Source organism: Lemur catta, chromosome 9 (assembly GCF_020740605.2).
Source record: "Lemur catta isolate mLemCat1 chromosome 9, mLemCat1.pri, whole genome shotgun sequence".
Classification (NCBI taxonomy): Eukaryota; Metazoa; Chordata; class Mammalia; order Primates; family Lemuridae; genus Lemur; species Lemur catta.
This window is the reverse complement of record NC_059136.1, coordinates 33,356,364-33,381,502: the sequence shown is the minus strand read 5'-3', so window position 1 is coordinate 33,381,502 and position 25,139 is coordinate 33,356,364. Positions and strand designations below refer to the sequence as shown.

At 39.5% G+C, this 25,139-nt stretch overlaps 1 protein-coding gene across 2 annotated transcripts in view; it reads right to left on the bottom strand.

The window, feature by feature from the left end:
* The window catches only part of ADCY8 (adenylate cyclase 8), a 216,352-nt gene that overhangs the window by 62,778 nt on the left and 128,435 nt on the right, over positions 1-25,139 (bottom strand). The window contains exons 8-9 of one of the 2 annotated variants that reach the window (XM_045560407.1): positions 15,318-15,515; positions 483-583 (exon numbers count right to left, since the gene is read on the bottom strand). In XM_045560407.1, the coding sequence (XP_045416363.1) occupies positions 483-583; positions 15,318-15,515 (299 nt within the window). The remainder of the gene's footprint in view (positions 1-482; positions 584-15,317; positions 15,516-25,139) is intronic. The other variant, XM_045560408.1, reaches the window with a different exon arrangement.

Here is a 25,139-nt window from a genome sequence, read left to right as displayed (position 1 = left end):
ATCAGAGGGTTGCCATGGGGATTTCAGGAGTTATCGTATTAAAATATTTGGAGCAATGACTGGCCACATGTAGGCGTTTGTGCTATTAATAAAGTGCCAATTTTGTTCACCCAGGAAGCTATGATGCTGTATCTATGAACAATTTATACTAACAAATGAATAAGTAAAGGATGACTGAGGCTCTTGGACTTACTTTCTGCATTCTTGGGTGTAATGTCAAATAAGAGTGGGGCCTACTTTAATTTTGGTTGTTGTCTTTATTAAGAATGGGGAAAAGACTCTAGCCCTGTCAGAATAATGAGATTACTATGCAGAGTAAGACAATCAGAGTAAACATTAATATTGTCAAACATTTTGGTGTGGGTCCTGGACCCAGTTATTTTAAATTCTGATCTTTTTGAAAGACAGCTGGCTGGCTCCAGGTAAGGGACCATAATCTCATAAGGACATTTTACCTGATAAATTAGTTCTTTCATATTTACCTTGAAGAAGGAAGCAAACTTTGTATTGCTGTGATAAATAGAAGAACGATAAATGCACAGACCAGGTTGGACTTGAATACTTCATCCCTCATTTGAGAATACTGTAATTAAAAAAAAAAAAAAAGGAGAATGAGTTACTTTGCAGTAGAATTGGGCTTTTAGAAGAATTAAGCTTTTACCAGTGGTTTGGGTTGAAGGAAACATCAAGAAGGAACAAGGCAATTAAATCTTTTTTAAAAAATTAAGAGGAATCCATATTTTAATAAAACCTTCACAGAGTATTAAATTCTCCACTCCTCCCACCCCCTTCCAGTGAGAGCCCAGCAGTAGATACAGTGGGAGGGGGACTTTGCATGAGCTTATCCAGTTCTTCCCCTCCCTGTAAACGAACATCATTTTGACAAGACAAAAGAGCACACATCCATATAGGCAGCAAATCAAATTCACATTGACTTTCTTCATGAGTAAACTTAAGTCATTTAAGGATCTTGCTCTGTTTCTTGTTAGGTTTTGGAACATAGGGAAATGTTTTACCAGAGAGTCTTTTTGTATCCTTTTTATAAAAAAAAAAAAAACAATTGAAAATAAATTCACAGGATCTTAGAATAGAAAGTAGCCTAAGAGATCTCCAGCTAGTGTAGCCCTTTCATTTCACACAAGAGAAACCAAGACTGATAGACCAATATGTCTGACGCCTTCTGTGTCTGCTAGAGGCAGCCCTGGGGAATGGCGGTAACTTTATTTTGATTATCCAGAGTACTCAGTAATTTCATTGTCCAGCTTTAAAAGCTTCTTGGAGGTCAGCATTGAATGTGTACTTCCCTTGCTTTTGCCCAATCTCTTGAACCATCTTGGAGTCGCTAAGCTGAGGAATAAGCTACTTCTTTCCGAGGAAAGAAAAGATTTTTAAAACTGAAACAGACCTTAGAATTAGTCCAAACCAAGCCCCTCCTTTTACCTTCATGCCAGAGAGGTCTGGTAACTTGCTTTGATCACATAGCATGCAGGTCATTTCTTGGGGGTGGGATGGGGGAAAACAGAAAGCTAAGGCTCACTTTGGAATTTTGTAATCCCTGATTTGAATTCACAGTTACTTCACACAGGAAGCCGGCAAATAGAGCTCTCATAACACCCTAGGCTCCACATCCACAATACCAAGACAAGGTTTCAGTCTGGCCAATGAAATAATAAAATTTGTCTGACTTGTTGTTGGTATAGTGTTTGTAATCAACAGTTCCATGATTTTTATTCTCTTGCTGACTTCTTGGAGTGACACTTAATGCTCAGTGTCATGGCTAAGGTTTGGGGAATGACCTGTAGTTGGTGAGCTCCACGGGTGAAGCATCATGCTGCTCGGGGACTGCAACTTTATTGTTTTTCCTGGGCAATGCTTTTTCTACTCCCCTGTATTGAGGCCTCTGTCCACTTGCTGGCAACCTGCTTGGTCTCTGGAGGGGAACCAGGAACATGGCTCTGAAGAATCACCGTAAGCCATCCTCACTCTTGATAAAACCACAGAAAACCCATGTTATTCATAGTTACCAACAGTGCTGCCTAAGAACAGGGCACAATCATAAAGACCCACACATGCCAGCTTGAAAATAAATGAGTTAGCCAGAAAGCTGCTAATTCAAAGAAAGACAAATGTCTGAATTCACTCTAACTACCAATTATACAAGATCTAATTATTTTTCGTTGGCTGACTGATTAATTTCAAACCAGCTTGGTTATTTAGATTTGATAATAGAATTAAAAACAATAATAATTTTTAGTATAGTTAATCATTCTCTTCCTCCTTTTCTTCTTTTTCATTACCATCATCATCATCATCACCTGTCATTGTCACTGTCATCATAATAGCATCTTGGACTTGTAATGGACCACTGTCTTCCCAATTCAGAAATCCTTTCCATAGTATCCCTGCTGTCTACTCAAATATCTGTTAATCATCATCCGGTGACCTTCTCTGCTTTATCCAGGGAAGTGGGTTTCTTTTCTCTGAGCCTGGACAAGGCATCCTAGAGTTATAAACACCCTCAACTTGATAACTCCCGGTGCCTGAGCCCGAGAGCCTGCTCCTTTGCAAAGGGTTCCTTTCCATTATTAGCCCATTATCATCATGAGAATGTCCTTTCCTATAGATCCCAAGCCAGAGTCTCTGTGATTCCTTTCCTGAATGTTTCTTACTTCAGACTTAAAAATGTCACATAATCATCATTTGTCTAGACTTTAGACTAAAATGTATAAGGTTTTATGTTTTTTGTTTTCTTCAGATGGCAAGCTTGGGTGGAGACAAAGTAGTAGGACTGACTTTGCCTCTAGATCTGTCAGCATTTCACTGTGAGCAAAGCGAATTTCTTTGAACCTCACTTTTCTTGCCTGTCAAATGGGAACCCATTTTGCATTTTAATATACTTTGTGTTGCTAAAGCATTCTATTATTTTCCTGTTTGGACTTCAGTGCCTAGCACAGCCACATAAAATAACCTTATAATATTTGTGAAGTTGATGTCAATCAAATATAAAATACTGGATTTCAGAATGGAGTGTACTGTTATTTTGGAAATGCAAGGAGAGCAGCACTATGAAAAGAAAATTCCTAATTGGCTCAGGATGATGGGGTACTGAGATTGAGTGGTGATTCATTTCACTTCCTCTTGATTTGTGAAGGTCTGAACACTGTGGCTCATAGCTATATTAGGCTAGTTGTGTGCTCCTGCCTGCCAAAGTTAGAGACTCCTTGTCACCTTCTCTGTCTTCACCTGACCCTGCTTATCCTTTTATATCTTGGTTATGAGCATGGACTAATCAAGAGCTATACTACCTGGATTTGAATCCTAGCTCCAGTACTTACTAACTATGCAACCCTGGACAAATTTACTAATCTCTATATGTTTCAGTTTCCTAATCTAGAAAATGGAAATAATAATAGAAATTGTCTTATAAGGATTATTGGGGGAATGAAATGAGTTAATAGTGCTTAGAACAGTGCCTTGTACATGATAACCCTGTATAAATGTTTCCTAACATTAATCAATTAATTATACTCATTTTATTGCTATACTTTTACCTTTGTGAAGCTTGCCTTTTCAACCACAGTGTTGCCTTCTAGAATGCTGTTTTCTATTCCTCTATATAGCATTGTATCTTGTAGGGACCCTGAGAGAGTCATGGCCCAATTTGTCCACCATGTTAGAAAGAATTCTTCTCAAGGGATTACGCTCTCATGTGTGGTCTTTCAACTAGGAAAAGGACCCTGCTCTTGTTCCTCCCTTTGCTTCCGCAAAGATGTCCCATCACTGGGAGGAATTCTCAGCTTCTCCAGCATCCTTAGGAAAGGTATTCTTGAAAACAACCTTATAATTTCCTGAGTTGTTGGTGTGCAAGATAACTTGGCAATCATATATATATATTTTCAGATGAGACACTTGAGGACCTGAGATGGGAAAGAGCTTGTCATCACAGTCAATTAGTTTGTTGGTGGCAAAGTTTGGACAATAAGCCACATCTCTTGACTGTAGTCAAGTGTTTGGTCCATTGGGCAACTCTCTATGAGCAGGAAGCTCCTGAGGCAGCATGTGAGCCAACTCTAAATGGGATTCATACCAATTAGAAGGACATGCCACTTGGAAGAAATTGCAAACACTTCCTTTGAGAATTTAGATTAGAATTTGGAATATTATTATTTTTCAATCCATAGGGTTTTGGTTGCTTCAGAGAAAGGTCAGAATCTAGTGTAACAAATTTGAATAATAATGACTAGTACCTAGTGTGAGGCAGGCACTGTGCTATGTGCTTTACATGGATGTTCTCATTGAATTATCATGACAAAACTTTGAGTAAGATCTTGTTTATCATATCCCCATTTCATAGGTAAAGAAATTGAGGATTAGAGTAATTGAAAAACCCACTCACACCTTCACAGATTGTAAACAGGGAATCCAAAGAGTTTGACTCTAGAGTGCAAGGTCTCAGTGACTGCACTAACTGCTGCTACCTTGCTATTTTCAGGGTAAGACCATCTTATTTATAGAGTGCATGATTGCATGACAGCATTTCTTGGCATATTTCAGTGGTGTAATTTCTGATACAAAGAAAGGGAATGTGTTAAAAATTTGAGTCTGTGTAAATCTTGGTATAGAATGAAAGTGAAGCATGACCTGAGCAAATAATGGACTTTAGAAACACCCTATGAATTAGTTTAATAAAATGGCACTGCTGTATTTTCTGGATCAATGAATGGATCCTTAGCACAGTGCCATGCAAAGTAATGAGCCCTTTTCTTAGGCTTCGATGGGTGAACCAATAACAGGGAAGAAAACAAAAGACAGTAGATTTTATTTAAATGCAGCAGCAGAAGAGGGACAACAATCTTTGAAGGATTAATAAACTATTTCAAAAATGAATATTCCTACTTGATTTGATGAAGTTAAGATTTGGAGTTCCTTCCAAGGAAATGAGGCAGGAAGAATTTGTGTTCTATTTTGTTCATGTCTGGGGATGTTGGGCCTGTATTCTCTTGCAAGACATCTTCAGAAATGGAATCAGAGCTATAAGGGTCAATGGGTTCTTAGATCTGTCACAAAGAAGCTGGAAAACCCAAGTCTGGTCACATGATGAAAAAGTCCATTCCAGATTCTACATCCACAGAGGAATGATCAGGGAAGCTCACTTGCAGAGGTGATGAACAGACTCTCCAGCCTTCTACGTTTCTTTGCCTGTGACAGTCTTGAGAAACATTCCTAGGTGAGGGGGAGAAAAATCACCATGTTCTCCTAGATTCTCCATTTTGACTACAAGCTAAAAGGTACTGACTAAATTCTTACATCTGTGAAAGATGTAGAGGGTGCTTCTAACTAAAGCAATTATCTAGTTCATTGTCCAAACTATACCTGTACTCTGTCTTTTTATTCAAGAGTATGTGTGATTAAAAAGTCTTATAGGTGGAATGGATTATATAAGTCATCTTGCTAACCAATGGCAACGTCACTCAGTAATCTCTTAGTATGAGCTATTTACTCCTGCCTGAATATTTGCAGTGATGGGGGAAATAGAATTCTCTCTTGGCAGCCCATTTCATCTTTGGATAAACTCAGTTTGAAGAAAGATAACTTTCTAGCACATCTTTCATTAGTATAAATTAATATCTGTGTTAAATTAAAGAAGAATCTTAATTTGGATAATCTGTTCATCTTGCTTTTAACCTCTGTTCTATTGTTAAATTCATGCATTAAGTAGCAGGGCAATGGCCTAGAGCTTCCTTAAATTAGACCATTTGGATAAAAGGCATAATTGTAATAAGAGACTAATTTTCAATATTTTTTTTTGTTTTGAAATAGACCATCTTCTCTATCTTGATGTCTACTCCAATAACATCATTATCAGGAGCGATTCCATGAGTGATAGGTGCTTGTGGAATTGCTCACTGACATACTTCTTCCCAAGTAAACTGACCTTTGAACAAAAGTGGATTTTATCATGTTTGGTTGATTCACAAGGAAACATGCTAACATGTATCTAAGATGAAGAGCTTCAGAAGTATGAAACTGAGAGGACCACTCTCACTCCCCCTAGATAACAGAAGACCTTTAAAGGTAGTACATTTTTTAATGTTATGTTCTTCCTTGGTAGGGGAGTTTGACGGTGATATGAGAATTCCAGGCAGAACTTTTACAAAGCTTCCAGCCCAGCTCATCCTCCTCAATATCTTCTATCCTTGGGAAGAAGGGCTCTTTTATTCTTGAGTGATTCAGGCCCTCAAACTTTGGGGAGGCCAAAAGAGTGGAAACTATTCCTATATTCTTTGGCTAGAAGCCTCTGGTTGTAGATGATGATGTTTGTACATGAAGAATTAGAATTGCTTTAGTGACCAGGTCAATGACCTTGTAATTCTGTAATTCTACACTACACTATTACAGGTGACATTGGTACTTCTGACTCAGAAAATGCTGGCTTTGTGGGAATGTAGTTGGATAATGATTGATAAAAACATACATGTGAAAAGCCCTTGATATCACTGGATTACCTAGAGGGCAGGAGAAATAGCACTATTTTACTAGGTAATATTAAGAATATAAAGGAGTCTCATAAGGCTGTTGTTTGAATAAGAGATGGATTTCTTCTCTAAGCCTTTTGAAACCTGCCCTTCATGCCTGAAGGAGGAGGCCTAATGCTGTAACAGAATAATTCCTTTAAAAATAATTTTAATAATAAGATCATGCAAATGATCAGGAAGTGTCTGATTTAGAAAAATGAAAGAGAACACCTGAGACCATTTGGTTCACATTCCATGTTTCCATCTCTATGGATCTAAATATAAAATGGAATGGTTTAACAAATTCTGAATTTATCTCCAAGATAAAAATGTGCATTTTTTCTCATTACGTAATGCCAGAGTCCAATACCCTGACCATCAGCAAGTTCGCACATTCGCTTTGCCTTCTTTTCTTTGCCCCAATTCCTCCTTTATTACTTTATTCCAATCATTTTAACTCCAATAAAAGTTAATGGGAAGAAGAAAGAAACATTTTAGAATTTGCAGTGCCTGTTTTTGAAAATTTTAAAGCCTCCATTTAACTTTGATTTTCTTTATAAAGGACAGAGAAAATTGAGAAAAATTCTGGACATAGATATGAAGCAGTGATACTCAGCCAAAGGATTGTCTAAAGGTTCCCTTGAGTGGCAAATCCTTGTTTTTATGTGGCTGCTGACAGGAAAAAAGTAACATTAAATGAATATTTCAAAACTACTCAGCATAGACCTTGCTTTGTAGTAAGCACAATTTATGATGTTATTATTATTACATAAAAATAGGCAAAATCTGATAGTTTATTTGTGTGTAAGAAATGAAGTTCAATCACCTGCAGTTTTGTTTAATATGCCTTTGGTCGTTTTAGAGGCTATCTCTGGTTTTTCCCTCTCTCTTAAGCCATCTCATCACACAACTAATTCTGTGATCACTTGAGCTAATCAGTTTCTTTTGGATACACAGCTCAGGGATGGTTCAAGGTCTCATCATTTCTATTCCCACTCCCCTAAGAGAAAAGGTGTTTCTTGCATTTGCAAATTCACTTATTTGATTTGATTTTTACATGTGTATGGATAGCTGGGGTACTAGAGTTACCCTCATTTTAGTTTACCTTTAGCAAGGTTTGGGGTGTTGCCAGTAACATGTGATGGATTTTTTTGTGTATGTGTGTGCTTACGTGTGTGTACATGTGTACATGTTTATGCAGGTACATGTGGGGGTGAATAGAGGGTAAAAGAGATGTTCAGGGTTATAGTTTCGCTTTTTTTTTTTTTGCCTCCAAGGTATTTGCCATATGAATTGCTATATACCCCCTCCCATGTACCCCACCAGCCTCATCCTCAATGAATTCCAAACTATATGGAAAGCAGCACTATGAAAAGGATAGGCTTTTTTATGGTAGACATGGTAGAATAGCTTGGGCAGACACAGTGAATCATTTGAATTCCAGCTCTGCCGCCTTCTACTAGTGTGGGCCTTGCAAAAGCTGCTCAAACTCCCTGAGACTCCCTCACCTGTCAAATAGTAAAGGTAATGCCTACAGGAAAGGACGTTGTAACAATTAAATGAGGTAACAAATACAAAATACAAATGATAGGGCCTGATATGGCAGTAAGTGATCCACAAATATCAGTTTCCTTGTAACATCACTGCCTCAGTTGCAATTCATTGCAGACTTTAAAGCACTTAATAAGTATTGTCTGCATTTCATCCATATGACAATGCTGTGAGGTGATCACCCTCATGCCCATTTTTAGGATGGGAAGTTCAGTGACTGGCCCAAGATCACAAGCTAGAGTGTAAGCTCCAGGGAGTGGAAGCCATGGCTTTCTGTCTTCCCACAGAGCCTCAGTATATGACATCTGGTGGAGTGGCCACAAACAGAGCACAAAACAAGCAGACTGAATGCTCTGAGCTGTGCTGGATGGGCTCCCCAGGAACCACCAGAGGGAATGCTCTGAGCTGTGCCAGATGGACTCCACTATACAAGACAGAAGGACAATTCTTTCAGGGGCATAAAGAATCCCATATGTGAAATTATATCAAGTCCTTGGTTGACTTTTCCTCCTAGGAATAAAGGCATGACCTTTGGTTATGATTGAACACTAAATATTCTTAAAGAGACAGACTGTCCTTCTCTTCTTATTTGGAAGATGGTGATAATAGGGGGCTTGGAATAATCTAATCATTTAGAGAAAAGACAAATGAATGACCCTTACATATTTAAACACATCCCAGGGGCCAAGGTGGTCACTGCTGGTGCTCCAGTGGTCCTGGGGCATTGATGGAAACATCTCTCCCAGTGGGCTACAAGTCTGCACTTGGTTAGATTTATGAAGGTTGGGACCCTGATACTATGAGATATAAGATACATTAAGATTGTCCCCTCCCACCATTTTTAATAAAGTAGCTTCTTTTAAAAGGCTCTAGGAGAAGTGTGATGTTTATTTTAAGTGAGGGTTTAGCCTCATCCAGTTTTGGATTGGCATAAGATTAATTAGAAGGATAAGGGAAAAGATGGACTATTGCATTTATCAAGACATCTATTGTATGAAGATTGTGTCACCTAATTTACACAACAACCTCTATGAGCAGATGTTCATCATCATCTCAGGGAGATCAAGCCCCTTTGTCTGCATCACCAGCCAGTAGCTGACTGGAATTGGGTTCCAGTAATCAAGATTATATTCTTTCCTCTGTCTTTTAGCAAAGACTAAACACTTGTGAGCTAACTGAGGATTTTATATGTGTGTGATATCAGCTTGTCTTTATTCATTAGTGATCAGTAATGTCCTTTGTGCCCACTTCTATTTCCAAAATGGGGTTAGAACCAAGGTCTGTTTGATCCCAGAGCCTGTCCTACTGGTACCACTGAAAGACATCTCCCCTAGGCCCATCAGAGGTCATATTAGCTTTGAGTGTGCACCTGGGGACCTTCTGATATAAGCTGATCTCTGAAGATGAGGGGCAAGTCTCCATGCTCCATGTTCTCATGCTCCAAGGACAGAGAAGGGTGGTTTACAACTTAGAATAGCAGAATCCCAAAAGAGTGTTTTTCAAAATGCAAGTCTTCTTGCAAATTCAGAATCTCAGCGGCAGAGTGAGGGGAAAGTACTCGCATTTCAAATGAGATCCCCAGGTGATTCTCAGGTTTGAAAACTATTAGCCTAGGACAAACAGGGTTTTATTGCATAAATTTTCACAAGGACAAAAGGAGACCTTTTCTCAAAGAAAATTTTCAGAATTAAGCAGGAAGATAGTATTGAAAGAAGGAAGGAAATCTAATCTTCATGGTATGGCTTGATATTAACACTTTCACCCATGAAAATGCCCACGTCCAAAGCATAACTAACTAATAAAATTTGAAGTATGCATTAAACATATCTTAGTTTTTATTTGAGATAAGGAGGTCACCTTATTGTAAAGTGCTGACATTGGTTTTGGAATGCCAAGGTTAAGGAACTCATTCCAAATAAGTGTTCGTATGTTATTAAGCTCTCCTAAGGCACTAAAGGTTTTGAGTTGGTTTCTCTGGCCTGGAAACATCCATAAATAATTGTAATTAATTGCTTTCCCCATCCTAAGCTTCATTCAGAGCCTTGTTCCAGAAGAGAAATGAGGCCCAGAGGCTGAGAAACATCACCTTCTTGTAAGCGCTGTGAAAATGGAAGAGCTCAAGATAAATGATCTTACAAAAGGTTAAGTTCCTCACTGTATAAAGAAGGCTCACAAATCAGTAAGACAAAAGTGATCACCACAATAAAAGATAGGCTATTAAGACACACCTAATGGCAGATGGGAGGGGGGAGAAAGGGATGGGTGTATACACACCTAATGGGTGTGGTGAGCACCGTCTGGGGGACGGACCTGCTTGAAGCTCTGACTCAGGTGGGGCAAAGGGCAATATATATAACCTAAACATTTGTGTCCCTGTAAAATGCTGAAATAAAAAAAAAATTTTAAAAAAAGAAAAATGTGTAAATCACACCATTAAGATTTTATAAATAAGTAAATCACAAAAGGAGAAATATAAACACAAAAACACGTACAGAAAGACCTTCAATTTCAGTCATAATTTAAAAAATAAAAATGACAGGGAGATGCTGTTTGCTTCTTACCAAATTGGCAATGTTTTAAAAATATAAGCACAAATTTTGAGGGCAATTTCAAAATGCCTATCAAGTATTTTAAAATGTACATTCTCTTTTATCCAGCCTTAGAATTTTACCCTAAGGAAATAAATAATCATGGATGTATAATTTAATGAAAAGAATGGTGTAATTTATAATAGTGAAAAACTGAAAAAAAAAAGCAAAACAATGGTTAAAACATGCAATGGAATAGTATTCAGATACTAAAATTATTTTGTAATTTAATGTTTAATAATGTGGGAAAAGGCTCAAGCAAAGACTGCTTAATGCTATATTACAAAAACTTATGTACAAAATGATCTATTTTTATAAAACATTGCATAGATTAGTTTATAGATTCACATTCATGTAAGATCAGAATGACAGATGTCAAAATGGTAACAGTGGTTATTGGGGGTTGAAAGATCCAAAGATATTTCACTTTCTTCTTTTTTGCCTTATTATGCTTAGCATAAACTTTCATTAGTGAAAATGCATTCTTTTTTAATAAGAAAAAAAATCCAATGTGATTGATAGTGTTTGACAAATATACTATGTTTTCCACATCTCTTTACCACAGTTCTAATTTTTGCTTGCCCCTGAGATATTTAAACGCTCTTGGGAAATATTTAGCCCAACTAAAGAGGGGCAAACAATTTGTCTGTGAAATCTGGGAGGAGCTGAAGAGGACCATGGACAATGGGATTAGCACTGCCTCCTCCCCCCAATTCAGGGGTCAGCTCAAAAAGCCCTCATAAGGTTGCTGGGAAGCGAAGATGTTGCAAACCACTAATTCTAACCTGGCCGAGGCCCAAGACTTGGATCATGTGACTTGTCACATGACATCCACACTGGATGATTTTTGAGAGTGAAAGGAGTTGCTACTAATAATGACAGTCCAAGACTGTCCTGGGCAAACCAGAACATACGGCTACCGTGGTTATAGGAAATTGATAGATTCACAGTACCGACTGCCAAGGAGGTCAGGAGGTGTTCCATTTCCTCCTTTCACAGATGAGGAAACCAAGGACTAGAGAAGAGAACTGTGTTGTGCCAACTTGGCTGAGCCATGGGAGTCTTGAGCACACTGTTCTGAAGTTTAACTCAAAAGACTCCTGAGGGGAGAGGGGAGTGAACCACCTTTGAAGTTCCATGGCAGGGAGTGCTCAGAACTTTTTTTCTCCCCTGAAACTCCCCTGAAAAGAGTCACATCAAAACTGACTCACGTCTTTTGGCTCTTAGAATTCATAAAAATATCCTGAGATCAGCTACGGGGGGTGAGGCAGTCTCCCCCAATCTTCTTAAACTGAGTCTTTATTCATTTCCATATTTATTCAACAAGTGTTTATGCAACACCATGAGGTATATAACAGTCCTGTTTCACATAACACTGTGTGTAGACATGTCAATTCGTATAATTGAAAGTGACCAGGAAATGTCTGAATGATAGTTTCATGTATTTCAATGGAGCTTTGTTCATTTCAGTGTTTGAACATTTCAGCGTTCTCTAATTCACTCATAAAGGTGGAGAGGAGAACAGGTTCCCTTATTCAGGTATTCATGTGTCTTCTGATTATTCAGAAAGAGTAAAGCCTTTTCTTTCCTATAAAGATTGCAAGGGTACAGTCATTGTTTCCATTTCCACTTTTCCTTTCAGAAAACATGCTTTTATGGTCCAAACTTGTTCCCAAAAAGCAGGGTAAGGCAGTGGGAAGAGAAGAGGTTTTGGAAATTCTAAGATTCACGTTTTAATTAAAGTGTAAAAAATTCTGTTAGAATGCACACTTGAACATTTCTAAAATCAGAAGGCATCTTATTATCAGGGGAATCTTAAAATCTTGAGTTTTTTCTAGGGAGGTTTGCGATTGCTTCTGCTGGTCACCAGGTGGCAACATCAACACAACCCAGGACCACTTTAAATTAAATTCTCTGCTTGAGGGTTTTTTTTAGACCACATTCAGACTGTGAATTCATGCAGCAAACCTATGCAGATTCCATTTTGGAATTTAAATTCTTGGGGATATTTTCTCCTTTATTTAGTCAATACCAAGGTATAGGCATGTGGGTTTCCTCACTGCCCTTGTCTACTGGGGGATTGTTTTCTCTTCATCTTTACTCTGAAGGTGTAAGCCCCGCTTTTTACTGTGTATATGTGGGTGTTTCCTCTTAGACTTTCATGTTGAAGGATTTTTCTTTCTGAGTGCTGCGTAGAAAATAGAGCATCCCACAACTGATGGTACTTAGAGTCGATGAAATATGATAGCTGGATTTTGAGATCTGTGATTTCTACTTAACCTCCTGGGGGCTCAGATTTCTCTTTTGTAAGTGGGACAGTGATGTTTCTCTGAGGATGCCATTAACTGGTATACATAATGCCAGGCATACAGTAGCTACACACTAATACTGTTCACTGATTCTGGAATCCTATATCTTCGAAGGTCTTGTTTTTATTTTGTTACAGCTCTAGGACTCTTTCCTACTTAATCTCTAGCCCAAACCCCTTACCTATTCTTCCCACCCCATCCAAAGTTAAAAAAAAAAAAAAAAGAGGTTGAGGATAGCACAGGATTGTCTTCTTCAAACAAGAGCCCGGGAAGCAAGTCCTGGGGACTCCAGGCAGAGGCAATGCAGTGAACAGACGAGAGCATTGGCTTTGGTGTCACCGTAGGCTTGAATCTCAGTCCCTCTACTGACAGTTTGACTTTGGGCAGGTTTCAAAATTATTTTCCCATATCTCCTTTCATCAAGTATAAGATGAGGCTTGTAATAATGTCTATTTTGTACCACTGCTGTTGTTAGTCAATTTGTGCAAATAGCTTAGAAATCGTGCCTGGTACTTGGTAAACACCCAGTGGATGCTACTTATTATATACTCTCTGCTCAGCAGTAATCCAGTTCCTAGAGAGGATTTCGGAGCCAGAGTCAATGAGGAATGACTCTGTGACATGAGAGGAGTCAATGTTTTCTGATGCACCCCATTGCTGTCACTACCCGGGAACTTGTAAAATGCACAGTATAGGTGGGGTGGACGATGGCTGGACTGTCAATGGGCAAGTTCCATGTCTGTTTAGGATGCTGCCATCTGACTCTCCTGTAAGAACCACCCCTGGCTGTAGAAATCAACCTCTGACATACTGTGTCCCCCCAGGCCCATTCCTGCTCCAGTGCCAGATGGCTGTAGATGAGGTGAGGACGCAATTAAAGAAAACATGCTAGAAACTATCCATAGTCTGCAGGGGTTAGGTCATTAGTGAAGCAAGTACATCTTTAGCAAAAACGAATAAAAGGGTTTGGTATTAGCTCTGGACACAGGCATTTACACAGGCTAATTGAGAGGATGTTTTGCAAAGCCATCCTACTCTTCATCCTAGCTCCTTCCATGCAGTAACCAAGGAAGAAAATGCATTTAATTTGGACCTTAAGTCTTTAATTGTATCATGAATACGAAAAGCCCATCTGCTATTTTTTGGGGGGTGATTAAGTGAGGCAAAGTGTTTCTTTTCCTTTTATTTTCTTTGTAAATGGACATAATATATTTCAAATTGGGAATTGCAGGTGAAGATTTTAATTTTGGAGTTTGCAATCTGTAGGTAGTTATCAAAGAAACTTATTGGGAACGGTGCATGTGCACAGAAGTGTGAATTTCCCAAACTTAGGGAAGCAGAATCTCCCAGGCAGCTGAGCAAACTCACAAAAAATTGCTCACTGGAGCTTTACAAAGTATTGGATCAAACTCCTGAAATTTGCTTGCACATTCCCTGCTGTTCTTGCCCTAGGCTCCTGCAGATGCCAAGCACCTCCTGTGCTCAGTCAGGGAAGGTCTGTCAGCTTCCATCAGCGTAAAGGAGCAGCCCAGTTCAGCAGGGACAGCACCTCATCTTCCCACTCCCATTTAGAAGTCAAAGCTGGGGTGGGGGAGGGGCATGGGAAAAAGTCATCCTCAGTCTGGGTCAGTATGGTGATAGCTGCCAGTTGTGAACACTTCACCTAATCAAGGCCTTCCCCTGGAGCCTTTCGTATTAACCTACGGGGGAGGCATGTTCATTATCTTCATTGTACAAGGAGAATTTCATGCTCAGAGAGATGACTTCACTTATCAAAGGTCACGTAGCAAGGAAGTGGTAGAGGAGGAAATCTAACCTGACTCTGAATCTACAACACATGTTCTTTCTACTATATCTAGATCAGGGGGGTTCTGTGCCAACAGACAACTGGGGAAATGGGATAACAGTTGTCTAAAATCTAAGAAAGACAGTGTTTATTACTAATGCTTACATCAAGTTATTGGATGCCCTCATACATTATGTTACAACCGTGGCAACTCATGTGAGTTCACCTAAAAGCCAACGCAAGTGGGTGTTAATACCACTTGGCTTAATAATCTCAAAGTGGAAGAAACTATTTTTATGCTTACTGAGTTAAAGGAGTCTTTGTTCTTTTAGTTCTCTCTTCCCTAAAGAGCAAGCTGAAGCTCTCTTTATCTAACCAGCATCTCCTCTCATGTCCTTTAGTCTACTCATGATTTTCAAAGAGAAAAAGAAAAGACAGTACCAAACCAAACCAAACAACAAACAAACAAAGAAACCAAAACCACAGCCCCTGGGCTCTCTCTCTAGGCCCATGAACATTTACAACAATTTACTTCAGAAAAAGAGCCGCAGTGGAGACCCAGCGCTACCTTGTGCTCCAGGCTGGAGTCTTTAAACATCAGTGAGAATGGCTTGATATGCTCTCTTCTCAATTTATCGCCACTTCGCAAGTCGATGGTATGTTCTATTCTCTTGTTAATTTCCTCAGGCCCAGACTGGACATGCAAAGCTTGTGCAAGATGGTTTGGAAGCAGATTTATTGAATTTCTTGTTAGGGCAGCCAGAGTCTAGGGGGAAAGCACATGCAAACACAATAAACCTGCTAGTCCCCTTGGATCAAAAGAAATGTAATGTTTTTAGATCATGTTGCATTGCAAACAGTAATAGCATTCCATGCAGTTGTATTCAGTGAAACCTACAGAAGTTGATCAGATTTGCATTTGGTTCAAAGAAACACAACCTGGCAAAATATCACATCAAGAGGGACACTTCCCTTTCCTCTATGTAGGTGCACTGAATTTCTTCGGTTGAACTATTTGGAGAGTTGTTAGCTGAGAAATGTTAATCCAGACCCTTTCTCTAACCAGGCACATCCCAGGTATGAGAGAAAGAGAATAACAAAAAAAACAACAACAACAACAACAAAAAACCCCAGAAAGTAAATATATTTGAAAAGCCCACAAAAATGATCATCTCCAATTCAGTAGATTCCACATTTTCATGTGATCTTTCATTTAAAGGTGGTGGAGACACTTAGGGTCCCATGGCTTGCATTTTTTTTTAGTGTTCCTTATAGGCAGACAGCCAAATGTGCCAAGATCTGCTCCTTAAACTTGATAAAAATTGTTAAATTTTTATAATTCACTATATTCTCCTCCCACTAGCATAGATCATTATATATCTATGTATTCACATAGATATATGTGTGCAATTTCCTTTAGGTAAAAAAATGCAAGCAGCTGCAGCCTCCCACCATTTCATAGGGCTAAACAACAGGAGATGGGGAAAGGTACAACCAGCACGGTTGGCAATTGGATATGGATACGTGGATGCAGAAATTGCGTTGGCTTATGAAGTCACACCAGGGTTGGCAGGGAGAGCTTGTTTCCTGGTGATTCAGCAGCCATGATAAGATCAACTGTCTCGATCTAGCTAAATGCAATGTTCACTCACAGCTCCAATTCAAGACAGCTTCTTTGACATAAAAAAAAGTGTGAGTTGGACCTGAAGGGATAGAGACAGGAAAGCCCATCCCATCCCCCAAGAGATTTCCTTGAGGGGAAGATAAGATGAGTTGTATCTGTAGAATGAGTGAGGAAGTGAAAACTCCCTGCCTCTGTGCACACTCACCGCACCTGCTTTTCTCCGCCAGTTTCTCAGTTTGACTATGTTTAGAACACAGGCTAGACTGAGATGAGACTGTGCAACCGTCAAATGGCAGTCTGTGAGAGGCGACAGAGGACCTTGGAGACCCTCTTGCCCAAACCTTCAGGTATCGATGAGCCTCGGAGAGACTCGCTCATTTGCAGCCAAGTCAGATCTATCTACTGACTCCAGGACCACAACTGGAGTCAGAGGCTTTGGCCTCTGTGAAGCCAACCAGCCCACTCCATAAGGATTATTCCCATGGTATGTTTGGACCCTTCATTTTAATCTTCATGAAGTTATTCAATGTAACATAAGTACGAAGACTCTGAAGAATTTTATAGAAAGGCTCGCCACTGGTAGAATTTACTGAAACCTTCTTCTCCAGCCCCAGGATAAAAGATGGAGGTGCATGTGCCAACCTGAGAGAGCAAAGTATATGCTATTAGGGCACCAAAGCATGTAATTTCAGCTCTGAGTACCAAGAAGGCTACTCCACAGAAAAGAAAAGACGCTAGTGGGGAGAGCTATGGCTGCAGAAGGGCTGGAGCTGAGAGGAGGAAGCAGGGACCAATGTTCCAGAAAACTGAACAGTAGGATGCATGCGGGGCCAGAGGGCTTAGCGCCTGGGATTTACCATTAGTGCAGCATCCCAGAAAACAGAGGAAGCTGGGCTCTTAGCCACTCGGTGTATTTCCCATTGGTTTCTTGGGTGGAAATTCTTTCCATGCAACTTGGAAAATGACAAAATCTTAGTTTTCTATCCCGGAGAGGAGGCAGGAAGGACACTCCAGCTGCCCTCATCTGTCCATACATTATGCCTTTGGGATGCCAGGGTGATCTCTGGCAAGTGCTTGGAGCTGGGGTCTAATAGCTGGAGATAAAATCCACCACAATATCTATGTACATTCATAGTTAGGCATCTCTATTGCTTTCAGAAATTTTAATTTTCTTACAGTTTTCCTTCTTTGAACTAAATTGAGTATATCCACTCCACCAGTCCCTTATGCCTGACTTGAAGGGTGACGACGGTTTGAGATGACCTGTGATACTCCTCTCTTCCCATTGGTAATGATCACTAAGGTTTGACCACATGTTCACCTTCAAAGGGATAATGATGCTAACACCCAAAATCCATACACTGATATCTTCAGAGTGATTCATTTGTAAGCAGTATTGGGGAAATGTGTAACATGTCTTATTTGTCTATTTAGAGTCATACTGGAATGAGCTGTTTTTAATAGAACAGGGCTTTCTCTTTCTAAGACTTACAGCATCAGTGTGAGCTAGACTGGCATCATGTTAAAAAATAGCAAAAACTTTCAGATATGATTCCAGTCTTAAATTAACCTCCAAACTGTTGAGAAGTTCTTTCACGTAAACAACTTATGCAATTGATGAGGAAAAACAAATGGATGAAATGGGAAATGCCATGAGAATAATTGAATATAATATATATAATTAAAACATATTTGAATATTTTTCAATGTATAATTGAAGTATGTATATTATATTTACACACAATAATAAATATGTCTATGTATTTATTTAGTTGGCATTTTTTCATATTTAGGAGGCCAGATTAGACCAGCAAGGTTATAGATAATGTTATAAACATTGTTATAAATGCTAAAAATAATGTTATAAATACGTAATGTTCTAAATAAATAATGCTGTTTATTTACTTTAGCTGGCATTTTAGATATTCAGGAGGTCAGGCTGGAGCAGCAGAAATGTCAAAGTTTGCTGCTGAGATGGCCTCTCATGACTGAGTTTCTTCACAGAAAGATGTTGCAGCCCCTAGATTTATCCTAACAGGGATTCAGGCTGTCTTCAAGTATTTCAGAACATACTTCCTCCCTTATAGGCACTTAAGGCAGATCAAAGATCATATGAGAACCAGAGTCCCTTCTGAGCCCAAGTTTCTGAAGATAGGGTCTTGCCTGACAGTCTGGGGGTTCTGGTGAATATTATAATCAGATGGTCTGGACAGCCCTTTGTAAACTGCATTTGAGTAGGGTGGGGGAAGTCACAAATCCTATTAAGCTCATCATCTGGTTTATGACCAGGAGACTTTTCTTTGGAACTCATTTTTTAATCTATGTACTCACTAAAACTCTACTTTTTCTATAGATCCTATCACTTCATGGATGGCCATAAACTTTGGTATGTGTTAATTAGTTTGTCACAGTAAATAAATTCTTCCCAGCAAGATTTCAGGCTGAAGGTGTACTATCTGAAACACCCAGTTTTATTGAGTCAAAAACACTTTGGCTCTTATGGATCACATATTCCAATCCCAAAACACCCTGTAAAGCATCCCCATAGACACTGTAATCAGCTCACATAGTTTCAGTGCTGGAGTACTCTATTGCATTATTAAATCTTCCCAACTCATCCTTTCTCAGAAGTGTGTCCAAGCAACAAGAATGAAGGGATGCTTCATTTTTGTAGTGGTTCTGTGGACCAGTTTAGAAAATGTAGATTCATTACTTGTTTACTGCCATTTCTCCTTACCTTGACTTTTTCTGTTTTGTTTGTGTCTTTATTCCCAGTGCCTATGCCAATCCCTGATAATTTGTAGCCCCTTAGTGCATGTTTATTGAATGAAAAAATTCTTATCCTCCTATTGGAATCTCACAGTACACTTTATTGAGATAAAGGCACCGGTAAGTTCTGTAGAAACAAGAATTTTAAACTCTGCATCTGCCATATTTTTTTGACCACAAACCCCCATTTTCTTAAATTGCCTCTACATGTTCCATGGACTGCTGTTTGGGAAACAGTTCTCTAAAGTTCTCTACTTTTGTTCACAACGTCCACCCACTGGACCTGTTTCTCATCTTTGAATAAGATCTATCTATCTTCTTCCATGTGGCTGCCTTCTAATGTCCTTAACTTTCTTCTCCAGCAAAATGGCTTTGCTTTCCCTAGTCATTCCACAGGTGACACAGCTTCTTGCACAATGCTTTCTAGTTTATCCATGCTGTGTTTACTACTGCACAGAATATCGGCTTAATGCAAATGACATCCGACTTTGCGCTAGAGCTCAGACACTCGACATAATCTGACCTATTAAACAATTATTCAGTTTATTATATTTTATGCATTGAAACATGCAGCATCTAGGCATATGTCCTAAGGCTACTTTAAAAATCAATTCAGACGTCACCTCCTCCAGGAAGCCTACTCGGAGCCTGCACTTTCCCTTAGCACAGCAATTATTGTGATTCATTGTTATTGCTGAATTATGTGTTTGTTCCTCTAGACTCTGATGTCGTTGAGGTCAGGAGCTGTGTTTTACCTGTAACGGACTCTCCAGCCCTTGGCATATTTGCTATGTTCCTAGTAAGTATGTGTGGAAGGAATGAATGGATGGATGGATACATGCATGGATGAAAAGGTGAATGTCTCTACAAGAAGATTATTCCTAGGGCAGTGTTTCTGGCCTTTTGCTACCAAAAGTTTCTTTAGTTTTTTTTGTTCTTTCCTAAATGGACTCCAAATTTGGAAAGGTTCTGTTTACCAAACTGTATTAAATAAAAAGTAGTTTATTTTCCTACTGCTCAAATGCCTAGCTTTTGATCAATATGAGATAAAAGGCACTACCAGGACAGTTGATATTCCAGCCAAGGGCAAGAGCCTCTAAAGGAAACCTTATGATGCTTGTCGGTGTAAGGCTTTATTTGGATTTTTGGAATTCAGAGAATGCCTCTCCCATTCCTACCTCCCAGTGCTGGCTGTTAGAGCACCAGAGACCATAGATTGGAAAGTGGTAAACTTGAGCTTTTTCTGGGACCAACACCTGGATTACCTTCAGCTTGCATGTTTTCCATGAGCTAGCTTGTGGAAGAAGGTTAAAGTCATTAGGGAAAGGGTTTGATCCTTTATTAGTTCCCCTATGAGGCAGATGGGGCAGTCTTGAGATTTAGCCATAGGTATCGGTGACTGAGGTCCCACTAGGTGCGCCAGCTCATTGCTAATTTGGGAAAGATCTAGAGAGGATGCGAGGTCCAACAAGCTCAGGGCATAGCCGTGGGGCCTCTGCCTCCTATGCTGAGACAGCCTTTCCTTCCCCAAAGACTCTTCTTGTTTCCAGTTCCATGCTAGAGTCTGCACTCAGAAGTAGGTAGGGCCAATGACTTTTTCAACCACTTCTTGGACCACCCTTTCATCACACCTGTCGCAGCATTTTTCTGTGCCTAACTTGGAGGCCTCTGTCACTCTGTTTCAAACTTGCCATCTGCAGACTTTGGGTTGTGGAAAAGGCAGAGGTTTTTACCTTTCAGTTCTTATCTCACTTCTTGTGTCCTCCAAGACACAGGAGAAATACTAAGCCTAAATAAGAGCATGCCTGCACTACATGCTTGAGCTGGTTTTTATTCCTCTGTTTGTTAAAATGCCAATCCAACCCCAGAAGACAAGGCTCCTACTTTTAAAAAAAGGTTATTTTGTATCCTTTTTTTGGACATATTATAATCATATATACAATTATGTGGGACGCAGTGATGTTATCATATACACATATAATATTGAATGATTGAATCAATCGAGCTAATTAATATATCCATCATCCTAAATACTTATCCCTTATTTATTTAGTTTTTAAAGAAAGCTCGCATCTTGGGAAAGCTCTGGGGTGATCTAGCCTACAATGGTTTGCATTTAGGACCTCAGGGAGAATGCTTGTTATATTTTAAAAGGGCACAATTATCTTTTTTCCTCAAATCTGGGGATTGAGAGCAGAGATTTCCTTGGAGGTGAGATGTGATATGTGTCTGGTAAAAAGGTGCAAAGTGGCATTTGAGTAAACACTGACTGGGGGAATCCCTAGGAAAATATCCACATGAGGTGTCCCGGGACCTGCCATATAAACATTTTTCCTTTTTATGGGAGTGGAAGTGCTAGTGAATTGGGCCATTCCCTGTAAGCATTCCCTGTTAGTCAAGATTGTTGCAACTTTCCTGTCTGTACTAAGAGAAAATGAAATGTCGCATCCAAATGATCTTTGATGCTTTTTAGTTAGGAATCCTGATTACTTTTTCTTTTCTTTTTTGAATATTTATGTCACCATGATCTGTTTTCCAAACAAAGCAAATGAATGTTTAATGAGATCTCACTGTGGGAGGAAGCCTATGAGGTTCTGCCGTGGGAAGAGGTTTAAGTAATTTTTGTAACAGTCTCATAGCTTCTGCCCCAGGAAACCACAAAAAAGGGTGATAATGTCCACTCTGTTTGCTGAAATAATCGTCCAGTCACTTCTAACAAGCCTGCTGTAGGATCCAGCACACCTCTGTAGCCTGGTTTCCAGTCCCCAGTCATGAGCAAACAATGTCAGTCTGAGGCTCAAGCCATTTGGACAATTATCGTTTCCACCGTTAGGCAGAATTGGAAGTTTCCAAATATTTTCTGAATGTTGAATTTGGTAGAGATTAAAGGATCTGTGAGATCCTTTGGTTGACCTTTGTCACTTGGTCCTGAAATCTCAATCTCCTTGTGATGAAGAGAATAAAACAATGACAGGGGAAGAGTCCCTAGCTCTGATCCCGTAGCAGGCATTTACTATTTTGCTACTCATTTGAACCTCACAACCTCACTCTCGAACTTTCAAATAATATTGATAAGCTGGATTATGAAAAAACTTCATTCATTTTGGGGTTAAGGTTCTGGAATATTCAAACATTGTGCCAGGTTCTCTTCCCGGTGTGTGTTTTGCCTGGCATTAAATGCCTCACCCCTTGCTTCCATTCAACCTATTGGTGGATCCTGGCTTTGGCTCTGTTTGGACGTGCTGTGGGCAAGTGTTCAGCTGAGGCTGCACTTCCAGACCCAGCCACAAGTCCGGGTGATCGGGCAGAGCTCTCAGGATGAGAAGACTCAGAGCCCACGGAAGGAATCTCCAGCATTCCAGATTTTGTTCCTGAGTCCTGGACCACAGACCACAGTCAGGTTAACTCAGGATAAGTTGTGTCTGACATAGCTTCTGTCCTGCCTGACAAGCCTGCCTAACTCTATTCCACCGATCCATCTATTAGCTGGATTCCTGACTCTGATATTATTCTTTGAGTTCCTCAGAAAGAAGATCCTAATATCACTTGGGGAAATGCAATTGCATCTGAGTCTTTTTACACTTGGGCCACTTTTATAATAACAAAAAAAAAAATCGTTAAACTTTTACAGAACTGGCTGAAACAGAACTTGGCACATCCATTTAGATGTGACTACTATAAAGCCACATGAATTGAGGCAAGTTGTTAATTGAATGTTTATCTTTTAAAATATCACATGCATAGTAATGTGTGGAACAGACATGCAAACCTCAACACTGACTTTATCTCAGCGTTAGGGGTCGTGTAAGTGCTGGGATAGGGTAAGATGCAGGAATGGAGGCAGGATTCCTGCTTCACATGTGACTTGTGAGTTGGGGAGAGAGAAGCTGAAACATTAATGGTTTATTTATAGGGCTGCGGATAGATGTGAATCTAAGTACCGCTAACGCTGATATGGCTGTGCTGACACGTCATAAGCTGTGGTTGGAAAGGTGATCACTATCCCACTGACTGAATGACCTTGGGTCGGCAACCTGGAGAATTTTAGCTCAGGAAATGAATAAACAAACATATATCAGGACCTAAGTTACTCAGTTTTCTTGTGAACATCAAAGATGTCCATTTTTGAGAAATGTCAATGCCATGGGGAAAAGAAAGTGTGTGTTTGTGCGTGTTTAACGGATGTGTGTGTTTGTGTGTGTGTTTTCTTAAAATAAATTTGGGGAAATTGAAATACAAGAAGTATTTAAACTTTTAGCTCTTTTAAGGTTCAGAACTAACTTTTTATTTAGGTAGGTAAAAGAAGTATTATATCTTAGTTGCTGGTAAATTGCTCCTGTTTGGTGTTTTAAATCCATCAGTATGTATGAGCTTTTTCAGACTCCTGTTATATAATTCACTAATCAAATTTAGTTATTGATGCTTTCCTTAATTTGTTTCCAATGAATCAACAAATTACTGACCTTCAAGAATCCAGCCTCTCTTACTTTTCACCAGTTGTGGCAGGGCAAAACTGGGAAAAGAAGAAACCACCCAGGTTAGAGCCAAACTATTACATCTTTGGGACTTTGTGGCTTCTAATTCCCCACCCTAACCTTCCTACCACACCCCTTTCCTGTTGGAAGGGTCTAATTAGTTTAGCTTTTCTGGGCTGTTATTATCCTTAGTGTTTGTTTCTGAGTTTATCACTCAGAAGGGGTCCTGTGTTTAAGTACCCACCAGATATGGAATCCTTATTATCTCACAGTGTGAAGTGATCCTTTAGGAGACTGAAGAACAGATGCTGCCAAATCTAGCAGTTCATAATCTGGACTTCACAATAGTAGTTTGGGGATCCTTGAGTTGTGAGGGGACCTTTAAAACAGCGTCCGCCCATATTGCACACTTGCTGAAGGTAGGTCACTGTGATTTCCCTCTGACCCTAGGTGAAGCAAAAGTAAGTGTGTACACAAGCAGCCAAGATGGGGCTGTTCAGGCCGACAGGAATATTAGGTGTCTTTTCTCTGGTTGGAATCCCATCACCTGAGAGTGATAAGACACGTTTGTTGTGCAGAGCATGACACATGCACCAAAGTACTTTTAAAACATGAGAATACAAATTCATTCACACCAAATGCAACTTTGGAAAGAAATACCTTCATAGACATAAATTGCACTGCGTCAAAGCAGTAAAAGGTATCCTTGGTGGCAAAAAGATGAGAACAATCCTGATGTACCTCAATGAAGAAATTTTACAATAAGAATCTGAGCCCAGCCATTGGAAAAGTGAGTGCTAAGATTTACATAAAATAAATTGCACTTTTTTGTTTTCAAATTGAGGGAAAAAAAATCCAGATTTTTCTTCTTTCTTTTCCTACCTATCTTCACGAATTTAAAATATTATACATACATTTACCTTCACCTATTTAAAATCCTTTACATTTATTGGTTCTTATTCATCAGGTCACAATTTTATGACTTCCCAAACAACTAGCCAATCTCTGGTGAAAGAAGAGTTCAACTAGTTTGTTTAGAAAATTTTAGCCAGTTGTTGGTCATGGAGTAATCACAGTCTGTGTGTTGTATGTTTGACAACTTGAATGCACATTTTCAGAGCTGCAATTCTCCATGAGCTTCATACCTATCTCCACCTTTATCTCTTCCACCTTAGTCCACCCCAGGAACTTTAGAAAAAGGAAGGATGATTAGTTGAAGTAAATGAATCAAATTGTCTGCTTAATCCACTCAGTGCTCTCTGGAAGGCTTCAAATCCACTTGCCTTTCTGAACAGAGTGAAAAACCAGACACCTGTAATGACTCTTCCTGGCTGAACTCAGCAGCTATCTTCAGAGTTGGTGCTAAGGACAGTCTGCGGAGTTTCACTGTCAGAAAAAGCCATGTTACTAGAAGAGTGCAGATTGACTTCAGGGAAACTTCAAAAGCCTTCCATGTTCTTGACCCTAAGCCTACAGATGTCCCATCCAATAAGCATCAAAACTTAATCTGATGTTAAAATGG